Source organism: Anabrus simplex, chromosome 7, assembly GCF_040414725.1.
Source record: "Anabrus simplex isolate iqAnaSimp1 chromosome 7, ASM4041472v1, whole genome shotgun sequence".
NCBI lineage: Eukaryota > Metazoa > Arthropoda > Insecta > Orthoptera > Tettigoniidae > Anabrus > Anabrus simplex.
Window position 1 is genome coordinate 337,081,868 of NC_090271.1, and position 27,128 is coordinate 337,108,995.

A 27,128-nucleotide genomic window follows, 5' to 3' on the forward strand; every position below is an offset into this window, starting at 1 on the left:
ATAGTAATAATATTGGTTTTACGTCTTAATATTTACTTTTAAGCTTTTCAGAGACGCCGAGGTGCCGGAATTTTGTTTCAAGGAGTTCTTTCACGAACTCGTAAATCTACGGATATGAAGCTGGCGTATTTGAGCAGCTTCAAAGCCGCCACCAACTTGAACTATCTGAGCCGCTCACTCGTAAGCCCTCGCAATATTGTAAAGCACTGCGTGACTGATGACTCTTCAAGGTCTCGCTATTGAAATGTGATGTCCAAGCCGATGTCGCGTGAAATCGAAAGGTGCACCACACTAACCGGTGCTCGCTGAGGGGCCTCAGGAGAGAAGAGAGGAGGGATAATGTAGGTTAGGCGAGGATGTAGGCCGGCTATATACACAGGCAGAGCCGAGCTGCAGGAGTTCAGTCGCCCCCGTATAGCGGTACAAGCTAACATCTCTTCTCCAGGTGAGTCGCTTCACTTCCGTGTGCCTTACTGTTCCATCAGTGACTTCATATTTCAGTGCCACTCGATCGGTTACCGCCACTTCAAATGTATGTGGCAGTTGGATAGCCACACTTTTCCAAGATGCTGGCGGCTAGTGTTTCATTGAGACACTACCGCAAGCCTCATTTGTAGGACAATACAGTGCACTAGGAGAGGTACGTAATTCCTCTTGTCTGTCTCTAGTTTTTACATCAAAAAGTAAGCTCCCGGAAGGGAACCATATTTTCATTTCAGCGAATGTGAATATTAAATTATTCGCTTTTTCAATCGTGAAGTGTTTCGCGCCAGTGTTGCAGCGGACTCGTCAGGGACGTCCTTTAAGAAGAACTGCGGTTCGCAATGATATGATCAGACACCTGAGTCAACATTTCGAAACTCTTTAGCTTTTGCCACTAACTTCTGACAGACGAGTAGTTCAAACGATAGAAGCGCTGATCTCCTCAGCTCAACGTGGTGTGTTCGATCCCCACTCAGACCGGTGGTAGTTGAAGATGCTCAGATGCGCCAGCCCGATGTCGGTGGATTTATTAACGGGTAAAATAACTCTCGCAGCACCTCGCCGTCTCCGAGAACCGTAACAGTCGCTGTTCATCTAAAACAAACTCGTATCTCCAAAAATCTGTTTTAGGAAGGACAAAAATATTGATAGAATGTAACTCGTTGATTAGAATTAGAAAGGAACTAATAACTATCATGTCAGTGTGCATAGAGAACTCTATTGTGGTGCAAATATTTAAAGCTGAAAGTGATATAATCGAAAATTGATATTTCATCGTGAAGATAATTGAAGCCCCGAGGTTTTCTTCTCAACTCCATGCTTGAAATCACGTCCGAGCCATTACTTTACAAGTTTTTTGTGAACAATATACTTGGTTTGGTTTTTTGCCATTAGCATGAACATTTATATTTCCTGCATCATCTGGATCCATGCACTTCTTAGCATCAATATTCTCATACCCAATTCTCTCACAACCTCGACTGCGTTGCTCGCTGGAATTATGAGATTTTAGAATAACATGGACGATTTATAACCCTAGCTAATGCAATGTCACGTTCTTTTACTTCCGATTCCATGTTAAACCTTAGGGTGCACGAAACTAAAGACTCGCCTTATTTATGTTTCCCTTTAGTCTGTGTGGGCACACGATGGCACTTTACACATCCGGTTCTTGTCACTGCGTATCTAACTGAAAACAACGGACAGAGTTAACCAGTTTTCTGAACCGTTAATTTACCTCTAAAGAAGGTCAACATTCAAGATATTGACCGCGAGGATGTATTTAAGCCTCAACGCTACATTTGAATTGACATAGTCATTTCGATTGAAAAGGAAGTGTATTTCCTCTACTTGAAAAGACTGCGAATGTTTTGTAAGTCTGCACGAATCTGCAGGCTGACATATCGTTGTAGGACGACTGTATGGCAAATTTACCCTCGTTTTCTACGTTTACTTGGCCTTTTCTTGCGATATTTAAACCATTCACGTAAAATACACGCTTTAAAGAGTATTTTATATAAATGAGATTTTAGAGGCGAATAAATGATTTATTTTAATAGGGATTGCGTGATTAATCTCAAAATGTGGTTTCTAATTTTAAGGATGACCTTTTTACTGCAAACCATTATATAAAAATCACTTACTGAGGAGTACATTTCGTAGACAGGGATTTATATCTTCCACACATATTTAAGGTATATCGTTGACGGTTTAGCAGCGTAAGCCAATAATTCGTCCAGTGATCATCTTTTTCCAGAATTTCTTCACTAAAATAACGACTGCTCGGCTCAGTTTTGTCGTAGATTTATATTTCATTCTCTTTAACCTTACTTCGTAAGTCTTCTATACAATCGTAATTCTAGGGTTTAGCCCGCACAGAGATAGGCAAGTACCGAGGATTGTAGGTACAATAACAATTTCTCGTGTATCATATTGTCCTGACAGAGCAACGTACTCTGATCATTAACTGCCCAGTATTTTTCCTTCTTTGCTAGTTCTTGTAAAAACACAGGCTCGGTCTGAAATGTGTACAGTTTATAAGCATGAGAATTCATTTCGATTTTTCGCTGAGAATATTGTAACAGTGAACTCGAAATCTTAGTGCACTTCTTCCACTTTAGATGATTAAAGGATATAATATTACTCTTTCCACCTAAGTAATTTTTGAGTTACTTCAATTTACTTACAAGTTCTACATTATTATTATTATTATTATTATTATTATTATTATTATTATTATTATTATTATTATTATTATTATTATTATTATTATTATTATTATTATTATTATTATATGGCTTTAATATATATATAACCAATATAGACATTCATGCTTGCACTTTTCGTGTCATACAGAGTGGAGAGTCCCCAAACCATCTCCACAATCTCTAAAAGGGCAGTTTTACACAAGCTGCGTCCACCACAGTCGCAGGAAGCACTATCATTGAATCCCTATTTCTTCATCAGAATACTGCATCTCCCATGGCCTGTTCTAACTTGGCTTAGTGTAAACTTAGTCCATTCTTTATTTTAAATCAGGGTTCTGCATACTCAAGGCGGTAAAGACATGCTTGGCTCACTCGGAAGGACGTGGGTTCGAATCCCCGCCAGGAAGTTAAGAAACACTTCTGGAGGAGCACATGGTCCTGAGGTTCACTCAGCCTACATCACAGTTGTTATTACCGGAGATGAAAGGTGGTCAGTCGTCAATGCCCCAGCTAAAGGCAACTTCCTTCAGTGGCTTACAGGGACAGTTCTTTGAATGTTTTATATCCAATGATACATTAAAAGTGTTACAACATTACTTTTTCTTTTCTATAATTTATTTTCCGTCACACCGACACAGATACGTCTTATGGCGACGATGAGATAAGTAAACGGCTAGGAGTGGGAAGGAAGCGGTCGTACCCTTGACTAAGGTACAGCCCAGTCATTTGCCTGGTGTGAAAATGGGAAACCACGGAAAACCACCTTCAGGGATGCCGACAGTGGGCTTCGAAACTACGATCTGCCGAACACAATCTCACAGATGCGCGACCCTAACCACACGGCCAACTCACTCGGTAAATTATATTTCATATTCTTGTATAAATTAACACAGTTCAACTCGAAATGAAGTTGTATGAGTTGGACGAGTCAATATTCTGCACTATACTTGTTTATAATGTTCCCGCTAGATATGAACTGAAATATGAAACCATCAAGCAATACAGTGTTGTATTGATAATCTGAAAATAACAGGCTTAATACAAAATGGGATATTTGAGTCACATCAAAACAGAACAAGTAATGGTAAGCATTTTAAATCTCAACTCCATCAGTTCCATAAAACAAGTTTTGAGCAGCATCAGCATCTCCGAACACTCCAAATGCCTGTATGGTACGTACAATAACAACAAATCCCAATAACCAACCGCAGAAGCAGTCCGTTGTGCCCATCCACAAATATAATGAGTGATGTGAATCAAGCTAATTCAAGTGGGTAAGTTTTGGGCGGGAACTGTTTCAAGTCACTTGATGAACACATATTTGTGTACTTGTGTCCATTTCATGCTTTTTAAGTTCTCGTGTATCATATTTTGTACTTTTGACACGAATAAATAAATAAATAAATAAATAAATAAATAAATAAATAAATATGGTTCGAGAAAAACTAGACTACGCGATTATTAGGAAATACAATAAACTCTAAACATAAACTGTATTTTAATCATAAATATGTAGGAGATCGTCTTGAATTACGTAAATTGTGTTGAAATAATACAGAAATAAGAAAAGTGTTTATCGAACGCTTAAACCGTTCTTCAAGTGAGTATAATCAATTCCAATTACAGAGTTCTCAGTAAAATGTTAAAGAAAAAATATTTCAGAACTTTCTCCGCTAGTGTTTTCATAGATTGTTTTGTTTCTACTACGAAGTGATTACCATTTGACCAACGTCAGTGTGTGGACTTAGCACATTCCTTAATCTACATGAATTGTCCAATATCATACTAGTGTTATGTAGATGTAGGCTATACTTCGTAGCTGTTGCTATCCTGGTGCGTATGTCTTACTATGGTGGAGGATGGCATAGTGTATGGTGTGTCAGTCGAAGGAATGATGGGGATAGCACAAATACCCACTCTACGAGCCAAAGGAATTAACCGTTTAAAATTAAAAATCCCTGGAGCCCATCGGGAATCGAATTCTGGTCCTGAGAACCGACGACCACTCAGCCATGACCCAGACAGACGCAGTTTGTTCTCCCTACGAACAGATCTTTGCATGTAGGTTGTGTTTGTTTCTTCACGCTGTTCGATAAAAGTTAAAAGTGAATTATTTCGGTCGTAAAATATCCTGACATATTTGCTTGAGTTAATTTCTCCTCTTTCCACTTTCCCTCACTTTTCTACGTCGTAACGAACCTCTGTAGAAATGTTGCAAGCAATTCTTTTGCTAGACAGGCATGGGAAACTCTCGTGAAAGGTACGCGTGGGCGTGAACTTACACTCCTTTACAACCGTGCTGCAGAGAGAAGAGTTATAGAGCTTGACTAGCTATTAGACGGAGCGCCACATAAGCGCCTGCTGCTTACAGCTAGACTACCCGTAACATCCTTCGCAGCTACATTTAGCCTACCAAGCAAGGGGCGACCGTACACCGACAGACAACAAACACGTCGTCTCGTAAACTCTCTCGGATACGATTAAGAAGATCATTATTATTTAGTATTCGTGGTACCCGCGGCTCCATCTACATTGAAACAAGATTTGAGCACTGTTGGTGACAACAATGGACAGTCCCTATGATCAACTTCTCTGTCACGTGTTATTTCTTTCATCAACTTCTATATTAATTACCGCAGCAGCGGAATATTACTGGTAGTTCTAACAAATCGGGCAGTATTTTAAGGATCTCAGAAGTACATTTTCTTGCTCTCTCATGGGACTTCCAACTTTACTGAGTTTCTGTCAGTGAGTGAAAGATTGTATCGTTTGTTGGGCCGGCACTGCTACTGCACTCTGAACTACTCGACCTTATGTCCTGAGGTTCACGGACCGCTTAATACAAAAAGTGCAATTTTCTGCAAAGCCCCTGGAGTTACGAAGAAAATGCATACGGATATCTGTCTACGAAATAAAGTTCAAAATCCTCGTCCCCCCACCAACTGAGATACAAACCTGATGGGCATTGGCCTACCAAGCGACCACTGCTCTCCGAGGTGACGTATGGTCAGCGCGACGAATGCTCTCTAAACCAAGGTTGATCTCTCACCATCATATAGCTCCTGCATTGTTGTCACATATGTTGAGTAGACCTCGAACTAGCCCTTAGATAAGGATTTTAAAAATCTTGAATTGGTCGAAAATCGAACCCGGGGCCTCCCTGTAAAATGCAGTCTATCTACCCTAAACGTGATGGTGGTGATTATTATTTTAAGCGTAAGTACAACTGGGCAAACAACATCTCGTAAAACTAATCAGAAGAGGAAAAAGATGCTTAATATTCCGAAGAAAGAAGTTAGCGGCAAAGAAAGGGACCTGAAGGCAAAGACAGTTGCCTGAGTTACAGGCCTCCTGGTCGCCAATCCACGCTCTCAGTACGAGAGCACATTTGACCCTTTCAGTTTCCTCTTATGGCAGATACCGGCCCCACCCGCAGGGGATACCCTTAAACCGTGAGCCTGCAGTTATTGATCCACCATGTCTTAAATAAATTAACCATTCAACTAAACTTCTGAAAAGTCTCTCTGAGGTTTCGTTTTAACTTAATTTCATGAAGCCAGTATCTGGTATTTCCTCTTTCAAGGATTACACATTCCAACTCTTCGTCTAGGAAAGGTTTTGACTTAAATACTCGTCTTTTCATGTCAGAAACCTATGTTGGATATGATTGAATCAGATGTGAAATATGAGCAGACGAGGTTGTCAGCAGGTAAAAGGTGTTTTGTACCATGTGATGATCTCACAGTGAGAATCCTGAACGTATCGAGACCATCTGTGGACTCTCTTACCCGGGGGCACTCAGCGGCCTACATCCAGTAGCAAGTTGCGCAAGGTAGCGCGCCCCACATAGAGAAGAGTCCATAGCCACTTCTCTAAGGACTGAAAAGTACCCTTACACTAGGAAGTGTATGAAGCGAACAATTTACACGGTTTGGTTCATTAATGGCTGAGTGAAAGTACATGAGGAAATAATGCGTCATGCAATGCGGAAACAAAACAGGTCGCTCTATTCTTTCTAAAACCGTGGAATGACTGTTCAAGTCGTGTTTCCACTTTAGCTTCTTACATAACAGTTCGTCTAATAATCCACCACCGATCTCGATAGCTGCAGTCGCTTAATTGCGGCCAGTATCCAGTATTCGGCAGACAGTGGGTTCGAACCCCACTGTCGGCAGCCCTGAAGATGGTTTTCCGTGGCTTCCCATTTTCACACCAGTCGTATGCTGGGGCTGTATCTTAATTAAGGCCACGGCCGCTTCCTTCCCACTCCTAGCCCTTTCCTCTCCCATCGTCGCCTTAAGACCTATCTGTGTCGGTGCGACGTAAAGCAACTTGCAAAAAATAATCCACCAACGAATTATTTTTCTTCAATACAGTCTTCAGAGAGACTGTGGAGCTGTACGGCTATTTCGCTTCTTCCAGATGAAGTGCAAGATATCCCCGAGAAAGATAATTCTGTTTAAGACGTGATCATTGAGTGAATAATCAGCCTCCATGTGTAGGCATCATGTAAGGCTTTTGGAATATCTCGAAGTCAACAGACCTCTGCACTTAGTGAGGCCGAAGTCTGTCTAGTAAACAAGTGTGTGGGTAGCGTGTCTGCTGTAACTTACCACGAATAGCAGGAAACTAAGTAATTACCTTGTAGTACGTTCAAGTTTCTCATACACAGCAGATGTCAACCACCCTCGCCGGAGGGTCTACCTTACGGGGGCTACACCACGCTAGCATGAATACAGGCTCCGCAAGTGTCGTGTCTGCCTTAACGTGTACAGAAATCTCTTTACGGAGCAGTAATGCAAAATTTAAGACAAATAATAATAATAATAATGTTGTCATATTTAAACACTGTCAAGAGCCGCCGACGTCACTCAGAATCTTGGGGACAAAAAGACAACGCCTCACCAATTACGCCACTGAACTCCGTGAACAACATTTGCTATTTGCTGCAATATACTCGGATTCTAAGAATTACAATACACAGCGTGGCAGCAATAACAAGCGTGCACGGGCGCCTCAAAGTGGTACAACTGGACAACCATTCTCTCTTAACACTAATCAGAGGAAAACACGGAACAGGTCCGATATTTTAAAGAATGAAAGTATCGGCTAAAAATGAAAGGGATACATCATCATATACAACTGTTGGCCAGGTCTGCTTGGAACATAAGCCTCTCGATCTCCTCTTGTCCTCCCTCTTCACTCTTGCCCAGTCTTCTCCTTCTACTCCGTTTATCCACCTGTCTCCTGATTCGTTTTCCTGTTATCCCCATTTCATGCATCCTCCTGGGTACAGAGGGCCTCGCAAGCCTAATAGCACAGACTTCATCTATTTCCACCTATCGATACTTCTAGTATTTCGCTCTTTGAGTGTATTTAGGTACATCTGGCAGCTGAAATAAGATATTCGAACCATTCTTCAGACATTTAAGTGTCGTTGACCTTAGCAGGTCCCAGCTAAAAGGTTAAGTGTGACACGGAGAATCACAACGGAAGTCACTGAGAAAAGTAAACAGAATGACTGTTCAAACAACGTTTGAGTGCTGTTGTTCCAAACAGGTGGCAGGCAACACTATTAAGCGTGGCGGGGACAATCACAATGGGAATTTTAAATTGAGCAAAAATCAGCATGACCTCGGTTTCAGATGTGTATATTGGGCAGTTAATGGGATATCTATATTCCGCAAAAATATCGATAGGACAGTAAACTGAACATACTTGTCCTTCCCACTCTTACAGACACAGGACTTATAGAAAACCCGCTATGTGATAACATCTCAGCTTAGAACTCTTTCATCTAAGGTTCAGTATTGTATGAACTAAATCGTTGGAAGTGATAGCTGTGCTTCGGGTCAGTATTCCTCCCCTCAACATTGCCACATAGCGGTATTTCGAGGGGCAAAGACCATGAATTGGCGTGGTGAAAGAGTTTGTGTTTTAAAATTTGTTGAAATTACAATTTGTATATTATATCAAGATCTTATTTCTTTACTAATTATTTATATAATGGTGTTTCGATAATTTTTCATTCTTGGAAAGATTTTCTTTATGAATTCATACTAGTGGTTTGTTTGTCTTTGTATTTCTGCCAGTCTTTACTTATAAATTTCATTCTCTTATCGCTTTTGTAATTTATCCTAGCCTTACCTGAAGACATACTGGCCCATCTGATGTTTATGTATAAACTTGATATTCGTTTAGTTCATAAATAAACTGAAGGAGATGGCAGAAGCTACAACCACCTACACACACTCCAGTTTACAATTCCTCATTTAGCTACACCAAGTCACTAAATCTACCGTAGTAGTTAATCACCCAGCAGACAGCTGGTAGCAGTCAACACTACTAAGTGTGGCGCGGACAATCACAACGACAGAAAAAGATGATGATAAGTTTGCAGAGTAAAAGTTAGTAAAACACGTGCAAGCGGCTTTCTACCGGACACGAGTGGTGAAAGCCCCATATCGTCCCAAGGGGTCGCAGTCACTTTCATCCGTAAAGAGACTCAGTACTAATGGATAACGTTTGCGCTCAGCTATCTGAATGATTTGCGCGACTGTTTAAGTAAATAAATGCAGTATCACTATTACGCGTAAGTTGTAAAGCGAAGTAGCATTACTGTGGCCTCTTTTCATGAGTTGTGCACAGCTTATTGAGCACTTAACGGTGCACACATTGCAGTCCATACAACACACCGCAAATTTGCATTAAAAATAAATGGAAACCACGTAGATTTTAGCATAACAATATTTTATCGCATTGGATATGTTAATATTCTTCAAAATAATGTGGAAAGTGGAAATTTGCGATACTGTACTTACTTATTGCACTCAACTGCTACCAACTGCGTCATGTGGGCGAGTCTGTCGAGTGAATGATGCCGATTATTTTATGTATAGCATCAATTATTTATACAGCAAGCTCTAAACTGAGCGTAATGTGTTCATACTTACAACCTCCTTCCCAGCCTTCGGAACGTAAATATCTATGTATTTTCAGATTTCCAATGGCGTAACAGGAGTCATCTGCCCAATGACTAATCGAATTCCCAATAATTCCAATATCAGCTGCTCTGGAATACCAATGCATACGTAAAATGGATAAAACACTAAATTCCGCTATAATAAATCTAGAATTCCGCCAAAAAAAATCCGCTGTCCGCTAAATGATATATTTCTCCGCCGACGGTTTTCTAATTCCGCCAAATTTAGCGGAAAATCCGCTAAGTTGGCAACACTGGGTGATAGTCCCAGACAGTGGAATCCTACCCTAATTGGGGTCTTACCAGAGACATACACGCCCTCTCTTTTAGATCTTTAGTACAACTCCTAAATACCCTCATAACCTCATGAAGAGATCTGTAATCTTCATTTACAAGCTTCTTAATATGATTGACCAATGAAGATCAGGGTGCATTCACTCCTTCCCATTCATCACAGCTATGATATTTGAACTGGTGTTAATAATTTTAGAGACAAAATTGAACAAGCTCAGGAACATCTGGACTCAAGAGAGAGAGGCGGAATTCTTCAATTACGGATCTATTTGAACCGGCTGGACAGGCAGTGGTACAAATCAAAAGAGTATGAAAGGAAAGTCCCTTGAAGCTGTGAAGATGAGTGGGCTAGCACCTAAGTGAAAGTTAAAGATTTAATCTGGGTGACCAGAGCACGAATCGGACTTGACCTCCAAATTAAAGAATGTCACGACACACTTTCCAAAGCACTCACTACCGCCTATCGGGGGCGCACAATTTGACATAATTGTAGAACATATGAAACCTAACTGCGCGAAAGAAAGATATTATCACGTGTCACTCCTTCATACTACTTCATCCTGATCAACAATAACGTGTTCTCAGTGGTGGTGGTGATTATTGTTTTAAGAGGAAGTACAACCATCCTTTATAAACGTGTTCTGCTGTGTCTGAAACCGATTATCTCAAGATAAGTTAGTATGGATCTTTCTGATTACACTAGGCTTAAAACTGTTTTATCTTTTCTTGCTCGGCAGAGTGGCTCAGACGGTAGAGCACTGGGTTTCTGGCCAAAATTGCTGGGTTTGATGGTCAAAATTCAAAATATACTCTTATAAACTTCTTCTTCTCGGCCTTAACCCAAATTTTATTGTGGTCGGCACTTCATATAAATTTCGACTAATTTTACGGCCGGATACCCTTCCTGACACCAATCGTACGTGCAGGGATGTAATCACTACGGTGTGTTTCTGTGGTGGTTAGTAGTATAGTGTGTTCATACACGAGCACAAACACCATACACAGCTAATATCATCGAACCCGAGATCCTCTGAACCGAAGCTGACTATTCATTCACGGAGTCGGACTATTGTTTTAAAGACGTAAGTAAATAGTCGTTATTAATCCCCGATGGTTTACTCCCACTAACGAATTTTATGGTTTTCGGAGATGCCGAAATAGCAGAAGTTTTTCCCGCGGGAATTCCTTTACCAGCGTACAAATCCGCCGCCACGAGACCGGTGTATCTACTGGAGTGAGCTCTACTCTGTTAGCCGCTCTTGACCTCTACCAGCGACAGTAGACCACAGAGGGCAAGTAAAACAAAACCTTAAACTGAGAGTTGTGCGGTCTCGTGGAAGAGTTATACAAAACTGAAAGCATTTAACATGTAGACGTCATTGCACAAGTCCCAGCATTTGCCTGGGCTGCCGACAGTGTGGCTCGAACCCACTGTCTCCCGAATACTGGACGCACTTTAGCGACTGTAGCTATCGAGCTCGATCCTAAGACAAACAGTTTTCCAAATTTTTCTCTCTCCTTTCCTGTAGCTTCTTGTATTATCCCTCATCCCAACATCTCGAGTGTCCTCCCCGCTGCATTTTTACACTCCTCAGATATTTAAAGATTGTCACTTCTTCGATTTCCTCCTGAACAAACTTTAGTCCTTCTTTGTCTTTCTCTCCTCATTCTGGATTCCTCTATTAAAATTCAAGTCGTGACACATTCACTCTCCGATGACATTGTCACCAGGAAATGGGACACACTCTATCTTGGAGTACTCGTTACTAAAACTCGTGCTGTGCATAGTCCGTGGATTTCAACCTGACGTTCTGTACATGTGGGAGTTTCACATCAGAACATTTCATGAAGTAGCTCGAATGGACGGCGTTCCAGCCCTCAGATAAGATTTTAAAAATTAAACGGGGCTGTATCGAGGTGAGGGCCACAAGTTTTGACATCAGTGACAAATATACACGTCATCGGGACACCAGAACTTGCCTCACCGCGCTCGGCTGCCTTAGTCGCTCTTGATAACCATTTGGCGCTTGACATTGGTGGTTCGGATTTTCTTTCTAATTCTGACGAGCCACTCTTTTCTCTAAAGTGCCTTTCCGGTCATTTTGAAGCCATGTTCACTATTTGATTTCTTCTTGCCGTGCGCGTGTATAACGCACTGGGACGAATCAAAGGACACCTCATACGACGAGCTACAACGCCGTAGTCTCCAGCTATACTAATTGTTGGCCGCGCAGCACGGCGATTTTAATACCTCAATAAGGCAGCTTTATTGCATCACTCGTTGAAGTTATACCGACGTTACACTCTTCTTTGAGATACCAAACTCTGTCGTCGCAAAAGTTGTCTAGAAATGATTTCGATTTTTAAAAGTTCATATTTTTGTAACTCCCTCCGTCCTAAGTACGGGTCCGAAACAACAGACACATATCGAGTTGACATGCGCGCCTGTGAAGATGGGGCCCTAAATCCCCGACCCGGCGGACATCAAATGATAGGAGGAATGTGAGGTGAACGTGCTGGATGTAGAACGGCAAGGGCAAGGCCGGCCCAATGCCCTCGATACAACAGGTGTGGCGGAAGTGGACGGGCTTTCCAGGCCAGCTTGCCTGAGCTTCGGTACGGCGCGATCGGAAATGAACCGCAAAAGCGAGCCAAGTGTTGACCTACATTGACCGTGAATCTGTGTGCCACACCCGCGCGCCGGCACGCCTCATCTACTGACCTTTATCTTCAGTTCGACCGTCGGTATGGAAGTGAAAGTTGACGGGTGTTGTACCTATGTCTCTTACTGACTGCTCTATGAACTTCGTACTTGGTCTTGACGACGGTGATAAAATGTCGATGCCTTCAATAGCTCAATCGTCAAGATCTGCCGTTCCAGTCAGTGGGTTGTTAAAACAGACCCCTTTATCACGGTACACTTACGATATGAAGTTCGTGGGTTCGAGTGCTCTAACTCCGTCGCGCCCAGGTGAACGCAGCGTTCTTTGTAAAATAACTTCGAACATATTTTAATACTGATGAATCAACTTTTTAAATTCTTTTCTTTCTAAAATATTACTTACAAGGATGCATTCATTTTGTTGCGTTCGGAAAATAATTTTAATTTCATCTTGCGCAGGCAGGTGGGTGAGTTCATAAACGACGATCGCTCAATTTTGCTGCTAAATGCCACTAACTACTTTCACGGTTTTCGGAGAACAGAACGCCGAGGTGCCTACATTCAGTCCCGCATTTCCTTTATGTGTCAGTAAATCTACCGACACAAGGCTGACTTATCTGAGCACCTCAGTTACCACCGGACTGAGCCAGGATCGAACCTGACAAGTTGTGCCTCAACCATCTGAGCCACTGAGCCCGGCTGCTAAATTTCCCTGCAAGTTGAAAGTGAACACACCATACAACTTGCACGGCGTCTTACTTGTTCACGCAAAAAGATATCAAGCAGCGGTAAACTTTGCTAGTAACAGCACTTTAGGTCTAAGTTGACAAGCAAAACGTAGCTTTTTCGTTCAGCAGAAACAGTGAGGTCCATTCAAATTTCGAATATTGGTACCGAACATTGATTAACAATTCTGTGTTGTTTTTAAGTGAACAAACGCTGTACACTCTTGTCAAGTATTTGGAGAGAGCTGAGGTGATTAAGACGTTAAAAGCTTTCAGCAGCTTATCACAGGCTCTTCTTGGGTCACTGGCGACACCTCACTCATTTTAGCTTTTAAGGCCAGATTCCACATGATTCTTCAGGTTAAAATACGGAATGCACACACAAAAGAATTATGCTCTATAAGGAAATACTTCAACTTTTCAGTAAACATTCGAGGGCTTACTGTGAAACTGTCGTAACCAACAGTCTTGTATATCATATCCATTCTTAACTACAAAATATGAGGATATACTTCGTGTGAAATGAACGTATTGCCATTTAAGAAGTTGTTATTGTAAATAAAACCTATGTACTACGAGTCCTGCATGGCTGAGTATGAAGGCCGTAGATAAATTAAATGAAATAGTCTGACACCTGGCGATATCGGCAAACTGCATACTACTGCTCATCTGGCGGAGTCCTTTCTGCCTGTGTCAAATCTTTCTTTTCAGATAATTCATTTGTTTGCCGTAGATTCGTACGACCGCTATCACCAGCACCAACAATAGCAACAACAACACAGTCGTATGTTATGGTGTTTTTATTTTAATTCCTATTTTGAGTGGAAAAAGAGTTTTGTTTAATTAGTATACACTAGTCATTAATTAACGTAATGAGTATGCTGCGAGAATACAAAACATGAAATATTAGAGAATTTAGCATTATTCTTAGTTAAGAGTTACGAACTGCAAATGCCTAAAGGCAGAATCTGTTTCATCATTTAAGAACCTCTACCATAGGAGCATAAAATGCAACTTCTATACTATAAGGAAAAAGCATATAAAACTTTAAAACCCACGGGTCTTAGCTCAGCTAATTTGTAAGAGAAAGTCTTAATGTATTTATCCGTATTAATCACACGAACTCCTGCGTTAGCTACATGGTTAATGTGATCATGAAAGTGTGTAGCAGCTGTGATTGGTTGAATGCTTGATATTCTTGTAGCGGATTAGTCACCGATTCATACAAAGAAAACCATGTGGCTTATATAACCCATTAAGAGCTTTAGCGTACTAATATTACTTTAGACCAATACATTCTGCAGTGTGACGTGCCGAGCGCAATGCTTTCCCTTCCTCACCGGGATCACTGCTTCTCATACCGCAGAGCTCGTACTCCAGCCCTCATTATGGGATTAAAATCCTTGAATGAGTTGCAAAATTGAACCCGAGGCTTTCGGTAACGTGCAGATACACAGAGAAGTGACTACAGTTGTGCTACAGAACTTCCACTCCTCTGGGAAAATCTTTGGTTATTTCAAAGCTGATAAATTCTTCCCCTCCAAACAACTTACTTCTGGATAGGTACCTGTATATAACTATTTTCATAGACAAAGAATACGAGTTTTTCCCTTTAAAAAATCATAACTCCATGGACAATTAAAATATTTTCACGTGGAACATGAGTTTCACTCACAATTACCGGAACTGTAACCGCGAACATTATAATAAAAACTATCATGTTTATCAATGACCACTAGAAATTATTTCACGATCATTTCACATCCCCAGAATGTTCGCTTCTTTATTCTCTCTGTATTTCTACGATTTTTCTTTTAAATATGTAGATCTATAAGAGGTTATTATTGTCATTTTGTTAATACTGTTCGTTATGTTTCAGTATGATCAGACAGTTGACGCTGCTCCTGCTAGGAGCTGTCATGGTAATGGCTCAACGACGCCTCGCCCTGCCGGACCCCCGCAGTTGTGCCAACAGTAAGTAAACTGCAGGTTTATCTTACAATGTAGAATAAAATTAATTTCTCTGTGTACAACAATAATCCAATATTGTGGACTGGAAACCATTTGAATGCACTTGATACACTAATTGTCCCCTATAGAAAATGAACGAAAGTGAACATTTTTCATTTTATCAGGAGAGAAAAATATTGCGATTGCTCAGGAAACATTTTTTTCATTATCCATAAAGTACAAGCTGAGGATGTGACACTTTGCCATAGGGTAGATCTTATATAAATACTAAGATCTAGACCATAATCACAGTTTCGCTAGTTTGTCTAGTTTTCCACAAAAGTTTTTTAACTAGGAGGTGTTGTCAGACTGTACGGATTATTGTCACTCACCACCATACAAGGGATGCTTTTAACTTTACGACTGGCACGGACGTGAGTAACGCTGTCTCACCCTGTACCACAAGGTTCTGCATTAGGCCCTCTTCTTTACAGCGCATACACACTTGACTTATCAACAACTGAATCAAGCAACACTCACATCAGTTCTGGAGTGATTAGATGAATACTTAAAGAAATCTTGCCTTCACTCAAATCCTCATGAAACAGGGATATCTACCTTTCATGTCCGCAAGAGCGCATTAACTATAAAACCAACCGATCTCCAGCGGACGGTCTCTGAAACACTGTACAACACCCATATATCTCGGAGTAACCTTACACAGGTCACTGACATACAAGACTCATCAAAAACACCTGCATTGGCTCTTATATGGGAAATGAAGTTTCCGGGAGGAAACGATAGTTGACTTTCACGTGTTGCGAATATTAAAGTATTCAAGTTGTTTGGGCTCTTTCAGTGAAGAAATTATCATCGTTTCGCTCCAATCTGGCAGTAGGCTCGTCACTTGGTGGCTACAGCGTTTTGTGTCCAAAGTAACAACATGAAATAGCATGAAAGTCAAATATTATTGGAGAAATGACTCATCAAAATGTTTTTCGAGTTAAATGTAAAACATTCCTATAGATGAAAGTGGCATTAAATATTCCGTGAAGAGAGCTTAGCGAGCGGGACTTAACAACTCGCTGTGACGCCATCAACTTTAACGAGTTTCTTGACCTACAAACACGCTGACCCGTTACTGGACACGTCCACCGATATCTGTTAGATTGGGTACTCAGTGAAACATTAAACATTCTCTTAAGTAAGCCAGTGAAATCTTTTAGAACACAATCTGTCTTTCAAAGTCTTCATTTCGTAAGTCGCAGTCAGGCATTCAGTTCGCTGAGAAAATTAAATTCTAATTCGGAGCGACGTAAAGCCCCTAGCAAAAAAAAAAAAAATTAAATTCCTTGAACTGAACTTCGGGCTAAAGAATTATTATGAGAAGAAGAGTATAACAGAGCCTAGGATATAAGACCCTGAACCAGGAAGGTATGGAAACAAAATAATACCTATACTTTTGTTGTGAATGAAGGCCTGCAAGGCCAAGTAAGTTAGCACATCCAGCGCCGCCAATACTCCACAAAATCACATTTTATAACTCTCCTTGCTTTTAAATTTTTAGAGTTTTATTTGTATTGTCATAATTTTGGAAATGCCCAAATGCACCCAGTCCCTGGAAGTACACATGCCCCACCTTCGTGGGGAGTTAGTAATCGCCTGCGTGCATCTGGCTTACGAGCCCGTGTCTCTGCAGAAGGTGTTCCATTGACCCCACAACAGCGACGTGTAAGGCTGGCCTGGTGTCGAGAAAGATCGACGTGGGTCGACGAATGGCATAGGGTCGTCTTTAGTGATGAATCGCGCTTCTGTCTTGCCGGCAGTGATCGCCAGAATCGTGTGCGCCGACGTACCGAGGAGAGAGGCCGCCCCGATCTTATTGTCGAGAGGCACACAGGGCCAACACCTAGCATTATGATCTGGGGAGCTATTGGCTTTAATGTGAAATCACAATTAGTGCTTGTTGAGGGCACTATGACTGCTCGACAGTACGTTGATTGGGTACTCAATCCAGTGGTTGTACCTATGATGGCGAACATTGCTAATGGGATGTTTAGCAGGACAATGCCCGGGTTCACACTGCACGCATCTCCAGAGAAGCTCTCCACGACATCACAACCTTAGAATGGCCCGCCAGATCCCCGGACCTCAGTCCTATTTAGCATGTGTGGGACATGATGGGTCGACAACTGGCCAACCGTCCTCAGCCACCCACAACTCTGGAACAACTGACCCGTGCAGTGCAGCAAGCATGGGCCACAATTCCTCAGGAAGTGATCCAGGGCCTTGCTGACTCCATGCCTTGACTCATTCATCAATGTATTGCAGCTCGTGGTGGGCACATCCTGTATTGATTGTTGTCCAAACTTGCAGTCAGAGGGACCTGAAAGTGTAATCATCGAAGCACAACCGAACACTCGTTCTGCATGTTCAATTTCAGCAATGTAGCACCACTCCTTCTGGGTGTTACAATTTCAATTTTCTTCAGTGTATTTTAATGTTTTTTCTTTGGAATGCACACTTACAAATATGGCATTATAAGTAATAGGAGTTTTTTATACCTGAACCCTGCTGATGGCCCAAACCAAGTCCAGTATTTCAGAACAAAGGGACGGCAGAGTCCACTGCTATAGGCAGTATGGGAAGCGTGACCACGGGAAGCCACGCGTCGCTAAAGTGACTTGTAGGGGTCCCACGTTGACAAATCGGTGTGCCCACCGGTGGCTTATATGGCGCCCGGCTATATCGGCAAACCACGAAACGTTTCTGTAAAGCAGCGTGGTATACTACAGCCAAGAGTCTGTTGTGTTCGGTCCTCTCTCTCCGTTCAGGTAATTACTTTTTTTGCCGTAGAATCGCACCACCGCCACAAACAACATGCAATACGGCATGCTGTTATTTAAGTTTTGTTTCCTATTAAGAGTGAAAAATAATTTTGTTTCAGTTATCATACATTAGTCGTTAATTAATTCTTATTTTTGTTAGCAATGTGAAATTTTAAAAATATAACCAGTAGTGTACGGCACATCAAGGTTGTATGGCAACCTTATGGAAGGAATTCATCCGTTTTTCGATGAAAAATGCCGGTAAATTTGAAGAAATCAGTTTTTAATCAATGCATTCTTCCTGTTTTAACATATAGTTGAGAGACTTAGACACTAAACAAGTTTGCGAAAGGACATCTCAGAGAGCCATGGAGAGAGCACTAAGACGAGAGATGGCAGTGCGCTGATCACGTTGCACGATGGGCAAAGCTAGTGAAGGGATGAAGGCTAGAAGAACACCACCAGACAGATGGCACAGAAATATCACCTGCAGACAACCGCACAAAACCGTACCACTTCGAAAAGACTGTTACAAGTTTATTTGGATCTATGACTTAAAGAGGCCACATCTTTCAATGATTGATTTGGCTGATGGTGATAATGAGAATACGTCAAGTGCATTAAATAATTTAGATCAAGGATAGATCCCCCGATTATAACATTAATCTCAGGGCAACGAGTTACTAAGTTTGTTTCGAGTAGAATACGGTCGTGAAAATTCAATATCCATCAGGTTATTTTTGACCTGAGGTCTCGGCGCCCGGACATTGTGTTGATGTTTTCGCTCGTAGCGCGTCAAACTAAATCCTATCCCCGCAGCACGATTACCGTCTTTCTCCGCAAAGTGAACTACACTGCCGTAAAACTTGAACGCTTCTCTATAACTCGCCTGTAAACTAAGTTGCGCTGAAAGCAATACACCGCACGGTATGCTGGAACCGCCACAGTTCACCACTGTAGCTTCTCAAGCCAGGACTGAGCTGACAGCAGGGTGTACATTGTGTCTATACATGAACAAAAGTCACATTGCCAGATTTAAGAAGGGATTATTTTTCTCCCAGGGCCGTAGCCAAGGTGGCGGTGGGTTACTGGGGGTTGGAATTTTTACGAATCATAATAATCAGAAACTGACAATAAACAAGTGAAAGTCGACTCAAAGGGTCGACTCTTTTGAATATGCACAGATACAAAATTTTAAAACCAACATATTTCTTGAGTCTGTTTTCCAAGAAGCTTGAAGTTGGATTTTATATTGTAATCTGAACATATCATTCGCCGTTAAACTGTTCACCTTGATCGCGTCGTTCTTGTTCTGTAGTGTAGTGCAATACTTGTACCACACATCGACAAGCAGATCATTACAGCTGTCGATGCGGCTACGCTACTGTGTTCTCCTCAAATCCGTACTAAAAAATTAGGGAGCGTGATATACGCGAATGAATACTACACGCTTCCCTCACTCTACGCAGACGCCTTTTCCCAGCATAGACTCTAGCGTCGTAAATGAAAGAGTAACCAAGCGCCTTGCACCTCGCGTTACGTCATTAGGCTATAGGAACTTCGAACTTTCGCTTAACATGTTCAAGACACTGTATTCTACAGATGTGATGAAACAATGACTGCGGAAGTTGACGACATTCAGTTACAAAGTTCGTAAGCACTTTACATCAGACTACCAGTCCTAATTAGCAGCTTGTCGCTTATCTTATCTTATCTCAAGAGTAATAATGCAGTGTCTGGACGCCGTATAGGCCTATCGTTTTCTTTGTTACGATTTTGAGGGGACTGATAACATATACGATACGGAGACAATATCCATCACTTTTTACAGTTTTGTTCATGTGTCATTTGGTTTAAATTTAATAAAAGCAAAAACTGCTCATCCGTTTCTCATGAGAATTGCTAGTATTAAAATTGAGACATCCGGAATTTCCCTGTACTTGCCTTTACATCAATCTGTTAAGTACAAGCTTCAAAATAACATTTTTTAACCAGGAGAATACGTCTTTCAGCCAGAGAGAAGCAACGAGTTCAGCGACACCACGCTGAAGCCCACAGTTGGTTTCTTGCTAGGAATAGCGGTTTGTCTGTTCGCTGTGTAGAATGAAACTCTTTAACATCCTTGACATGTGCGCTAACTGCTAGATTCTTTTAGTTTTAACCGTTGCTTCGCTGAGATCTTTGAATGTAGTTTTCTTACACGCATATCTACGGTAACTAGCGAGACGCATGCTGTGATACTTCAAATTTAGTGCTGTACTACTTCGAGGTTCCATGTTAAAGTGTAGACATTCTCACTTTTAACTATAATTCGTTGCATAGAATCCAAAATCATCCGAAGTACCCAGTTCTAGCACCATAGATGTTCCTTTGAGACCTCAGAGTTATGACCACTCTCGGCGATTTGTTTGTAGTACATACATAGCAGTCATGCAGTTTATTCGCACAAACCAGCGGTGAGATCTACAGTATATCAAACTTCAAGATGCTCTGAGACAAGCAGAGAATACTGATAATTTAGGATAAATCGTTATTTTGCTTTCATGGTGAATGAAGCTAACATGTTCCAACATTATTTTTTAAAAATATTGAACGGATAGTTTTATATACTTTTCAGCGTTCACTAGTTCCACAAATGACCATTAAAGTAATTTTCACGCGTGTGAAAGCTGGTTCCTATTAATTCAAAGCCGTCATGAAAGTGAACGAGCAACACACAGCTCAAACTCGGTACACAACATGTTTTTTTATTATTTTTTTTTATTGCTAGTTGCTTTACGTCGCATCGACACAGATAGGTCTTATGGCGACGATGGGATAGGGGAAGGCTAGGAGTGGGAAGGAAGCGGCCGTGGCCTTAATTAAGGTACAGCCCCAGCATTTGTGAAAATGGGAAACCACGGAAAACCGTCTTCAGGGCTGCCGAGCTCGGTACACGACAATTTGGTGGAAGTGGAAGTCAGCTAGGCTGCCATTCCTTATCATCACTAATCAGAAGCGACAAAAGAAGGGATTCGACATTGGTAATGGAGAGGAAAGCCCTATGAAGAATGTAAAAATGAGAGACACCCTAGGCCTCCTGTCCCCTGTGGATGGGGGTGGTAGAGTACAGTCACAGCATCACCTACCTGTCGTAAGAGGCAACTAAAAGGGATCGCAAGGGCTCTTAACTTAGGCGGACGGGTTGGCAACCACGGGGTCCTTGGTTGAGTCCCAGCATTGCTTCCACTTACTTGTGACAGACTCCTCATCTTCATGTTTCCTATCTGACATCCTTCGGTCAACTCTTGTCTTTTCCGACCCCGATGGTATTAGAGTATTCGAGGCCTAGGGGATCTAATTTTCACACCCTCCATAGCCCTTGTCTTTGTATGGCAGATACCTGTCGGACCCCTTCCATTTCTTCTCTCTGCCCAGTTGGACTTCATCTTTAAACAATAATCACCACCACCACTGACGACGTCGGAGAACAAATAAGTACTGTAAGTGTAAGGAGCTAGATCGTGAACACAAGCTCCCAGCTTGAGAGTCACCCCTTACGACAAGCGGATACCATGGATATGGGAAATTTGCTTTCTAAACTAGTGCCTGGTTCTCTTGTAGCTGTATGTTTTACGTTGAGCCGTCAGCCCAAAGACGGGTTGGATCCTCATAGATCCACTATCAGCTGTCATAAACACATCTCTGAAGAGGTTTGCGAGGGAAATTAGAAAGTTTCCTGTTGCTTTCCCTACTGAGCCAAAAGATGCTGTTACACATCAATCTTCCAGGCACTAAAATGCATACACCAATTGACCCTAGGAGTTATACTTTCACGCAGTTTATCACAGGGACAGGCTGCATAAGGAACGATGTTACTATTTCTGTCAAGTGGGAAGCGTTTTGCTCTCGAGAGTCCAATCAAACAGCTGTTATATTTTCGCGTTATCCCATCCGCGGAAAATCTCACTGCGTCAAATATCACTTGCACCAGACCAAAATATGTTTTTTACTTCATAGAAACGAGCGCAACAGAAACACTTTCCCACTTGAGACGGTAATACTCATTACCCCAGTCACTTTCATATTGTCAAAGCCAAGGATGGGACTGAGAGAGAGAAATGAAAGTAACAGATTCGATCCAGTCCACACAACACGACACAAAGAAAATTTCATTTTAATTTGCAACTATAACTATTTTTAATAATGGCTTTTTTATTAATATACTATATATTCAAAGAAAACTTTAATCGAATATATATAATGAATAAATCTGGTCCTCTTTTGGCATTGTTACTCAAGCAAATGTTGCTTCCAGGCAGGTTCACATCCCTCCAAAACAGTTAGAAACTAAAATGTCTTCCAACCATGAACTGAACCAAGTGTAACATTGCAGGAGTGCGACACGCGACGTACAGGGACGCTCGCGGAGTGGCACATTCGTACTTCTTCAGCTGGGAGCATGGCCCTACAAGGAGTCTCGAGGTCGACTGGCTGGACGCTCGTAACATCTGCCGCAGACACTGCATGGACGCCGTCTCGCTCGAGACGCCGCAGGAGAACGAGTTCGTCAAGCAGCGCATCGCCAGAGGTAAGAAACACAACTAAGTTTTGGTTCTGTTACAAATTGTTATCAAGATTAGGAGGAAAATGCATGAATGAGAATATGAAATGTATGAGCACCTCCTTCCAAGCCACCTCAGTTACACAAATCGGGTGAGTGTACAAGTAAATGACCAGATTTGATTGTCAATATTTAGAATAAACTTCCATCCAATCACACATCATGTGATCAGGTAGTTCATGTTTTGTTTTCCACTTCTTTAAAAACAAGATAATTGTTGTGATTGCTACAATGTAAATATGCCTTACTAATATTTCCAGATCAGTAAAAAGTTATTTACGCCAGTATGTATGCTAGTAAAACACTTTTTTGAATGTAGAATTAAGAAAATGAGTCCTCATAACTTGGTTTCATTTGTTTATTTATATGTATTTGCCGATGCATAAGTAGTCAACGAATAGAGCGAAATGATGAACCAAAAATGAGACTTCCTGTACTGGCTACAGATACAAGTGGCACCGACACAGACGATGGTATAGGAAAGGAAGCGGCCGTGGCCTTAATTAAGGTACATCCCCAGCATTCGCCTGGTGTGAAAAATGGTAAATCACGGGAACCATCTTCAGGGCTGCCGTCTGTGATGTTCGAACCCATTTGTATTTTGGGGTACTAAATCAAGTCCCCAGTCTTTGGATGTACTCTGCGGAAATATTTGTCCTCTTCATAAATATCAAATTGCAAATATGTCCCATTTTTTGACCCTTAAATCGTCATATACTGGAGCAGTTGCCCTAGTTCAAAGACTGAAGAAGCCTTTCCATCTCTCAACTTTCTACTCATATTAAAAGACGAAACAGATTCAAGACAAATAATTCAGTGTGTTCATCGGTGGGCATGGACTATCCATAGACCGGGGACATTCTACCACTGAAAATTAGACCATCTTTTAAATTTGGTTTCTCTAATCCTAAAAGCCCTATATCAATGAAATTGAATTCAGTATACCTTGTATTGGAAATTTACTCTTTAATCTACAGAAAAAGGTATTATATTACTTTTTTAAGTTTTGAGAACTAGATGTTAAAATTATATTCGTAAAATGTTCACTACATAATAATTTTCAAATTTACATCCAAGATTTATATTTAAGTGTTTTCCTCTTCCTTTCTGAAGTCAATAGTGAGATTAACAAACTAAACCTTAATTGTTAAAAGATGTGCGTTATAAGAGGAATTTATTTATTTATTTATTTATTTATTTATTTATTTATCTATAACTTTGAAATTATGACTTTTTAATCATATTTTACAACAATATTTTTCTTAAATGTGAGTTGGAGATTATAGGCAGCAGAAAGAACGGCAGCCATGCGGTTACCTTGAGAACTGTAGAAGTTAACAAACTGTCAACAGTTTTGAGACAAGTGATGAATTACTGTTAGAGTGACGCATCGTTTATGATTACAGGTAATGTGAGGTACATCTGGACGTCAGGCCGCAAGTGCAACTTCGACGGATGTGACAGGCCAGATCTGCAGCCCGCTAACGTAAACGGATGGTTCTGGTCTGGTTCGGGAGCTAAGATCGGGCCTACAACTCAACGGAACTCTGGAGACTGGAGCGCCACCGGTGGTTTCGGCCAGGCCCAGCCTGACAACCGAGAAGCAGCTCAGGTAAGTGCACATTCTATACTGTATTTTTAGTCAATTTAGGAAATCTCAGAGTCAGCCTAGTTGTTTCCAGTTCTCATCAGCTGTTGTATGGACAAGTTCATTCCGAACAGCGACGAATATTCACGTTATGGCGCTACAACCGATGTCACCACAGCCAAGGGCTCAATAGAGTGAGCTGTTCATTACACTCTGGCCCCGTGCTGTAGGGGTAGCGAGCCTGCCTGAGTCTTACCCGGAGGCCGCGGATTCGATTCCCGGCCAAGTCAGGGATTTTTACCTGGATCTGAGGGCTGGTTTGAGGTCCACTCAGACTACGTGGTTACAATTTGAGGAGCTATCTGACGGTGAGATAGTGACCCTGGTCTAGAAATCCAAGAATAACGCCAAGAGATTCCTCACGCTGACCATGCGTCACCTCATAATCTGCAGGCCTTCGAGCTGAACAGCAGCCGCTTGGTAGGCCATGGCCCATCGTTTACTATCGCACGGACAAACCGTGCTGCTTATAGTGAACTGATCGGAAATGCCACAAGAAGTTTTTTCCTTAAGAAACAAATCTCGAACCAGCAGACCACTGAGGGAAGTCTGAACGAGTACACAGGCTTGACTGAGCGCGACACAATCAGTGTTGCCAGGTCTGCAAATAAAAAGTCGCAGAAATGTCGGGAGTTTTCGTTGAAACTTCGGTAGTTTCTCAAGCACTGAAATGTTATAACTAAATTTAAGAATGCAAAGTTATTATTATGAGAACAATATATTTCACTCACCCGTACTGTCTGGCCATTCTATTCTTCTTCTTCTCCCCGCTTTTCCTGTAGATGCAGTTATTCATTAGGCGAAGAAATTGTGTACCAATTTTGAAGTTGTAGCAGGATGCAGATATAGTAGGTCGGGGATTTCCCTTCGAATGATGCCGTCAAGCGGGAGTTTTGAGTTCAATAAGAGGGGATAGATTACGTAATCCGAGCCTAAAATGAATGCGGCGAAGTACCTAACCAAGTGATGTTATCGATAAAACGTCACGCAGTGAGACGAGGAAAGAGTTTTTCAGCATAAATATATTATGTACCATTAACCATTATTATTTAGAAACGTGGACTATTAGTGCATGTGATAAGAAAAGTCTGGAAGCATTTGAGATGTGGTGCTGGAGGAGGATGGAAAAGATCTCATGGACAGCTAAACTCACCAATGAAGTTCTTCGACGAATAGGTGAAAAAAGATCCCTTTTAGCAACAATAAGAGAAGAGACCAATTAATTGGCCATCTCTATAGGCACAATGGTTTCATAGTTAATATCATGGAAGGAACGATTCGATGTGAAGAGGAAGAACTAGACTGCAATATTCAAGACGGATCAGAGATGACGTAGCAACAGGCTCATATGTGGAAATGAAGAGATTAGCGGATTACAGAGAAGAGTGGAGAAGACGAATTGCTGCCAACCAATCTTAGGATTGAGAATTAAGAAGAAGATTCATTTTCTTTAAAGCTGCCTCTGTGGATCCGTGGTAGAGTGTCGGCCTCCGGCTCCCAAGATAGCGGGTTCAAACCCGGCAGAAGTAGTCGGATTTTTGAAGGGCGGAAAAAAGTCCACTCGACACTCCATGTCGTACGATGTCGGTGATCTCTGGTGATACATTTGGTATTTACCCGACAAAATTAAATCTCAGCCATAGACGCCCAAGAGAGATCCGGTTTACTCTGTCTGCCATCTAGTGGGCCTAGAGTAAAACGGAACGTCGAAATTGACGAGCAGATAGCCAGATGGCATCGAATCGAAATGTCTGCACACGGTAGCTGAGGCCATACGATTATTATTATTATTATTTATTTTCTTTAACTTTGGATTAGAAGAAATTTTGGGAGATTTTTGTTTTTCGGGTTTTCTGGTGCAAATCGGGAGACCTGGCAACACTAGATACAATCAACATGATTGCTTCCTGAAACGACTGGTGACGAGAAGTCCATTACGTATGATAACATTGTGGAAAAGGAGGTGAACCTCCACTAACAGTTCAGATGCTTGCGTTATCACAGTCACAAGATGAAGTTGTTCCCTTGGTTGTGGTGATCTCGACAACTCGCCTCGGTTGTATAACGGGTATAGCAGGCAAATAGTCGTGGTTGTGCGGAATGAACTTATTTCCCCACATAATATTATATCCTCCTTACCAGCGACTGATGTTGGTATTATACGGAACTCTTTTCAATGGATGGCATGAATCTATTTCCGTTATCTTTTCCTCAACGAAAAAATGGACACAGTTCCACTCAATTTCGTACTGTTATAATTCTACTTGCAATTCGTCACATATTTCCTAGGCATCTGATAATATTGGTTAAGAAATTGGTTTACCAAAATTCAGCTCTAGTTGTAGGTGTATGCACTCACTGTATACGAGAAGTAGGTACTTGTAGCTGTCAATAGGTCTTATTAAACCACAAGGGATCCATTAGAAGTGCATTTGTCAGTACTGTATAACCATAGCAAAATGTCTTTTGTCCCCAGGGCAACGACGAGTCCTGCCTGTCCATTCTGAACAACTTCTACAACGACGGTATCAAGTGGCACGATGTAGCCTGCCATCACGTGAAGCCTTTCGTGTGTGAAGACAGCGACGAACTTCTCAACTTCGTCCGCTCACGCAACCCTAGCATCCGTCTGTAGTAACTGGAAATTCCAGTCCCAACCACCCTTTGTGAATACTCCCTGTAGCATAGTGCAAACCCTTTTGTATTTTAATTTAATAATAAAGTATTTTAATATATAAAAATAAAA

General features: G+C 41.5%; 1 protein-coding gene across 1 annotated transcript; it reads left to right on the plus strand.

The window, feature by feature from the left end:
• The first annotated feature begins 351 nt into the window (after positions 1–351).
• LOC136877160 (uncharacterized) lies at positions 352–27,128 on the plus strand. The gene is made up of 5 exons (XM_067150973.2): positions 352–445; positions 15,233–15,327; positions 22,507–22,701; positions 24,141–24,346; positions 26,859–27,128. Exons 2-5 carry the CDS (start codon positions 15,234–15,236, stop codon positions 27,015–27,017), a joined length of 654 nt encoding a protein of 217 aa, XP_067007074.1. The 5' UTR covers positions 352–445; position 15,233; the 3' UTR covers positions 27,018–27,128.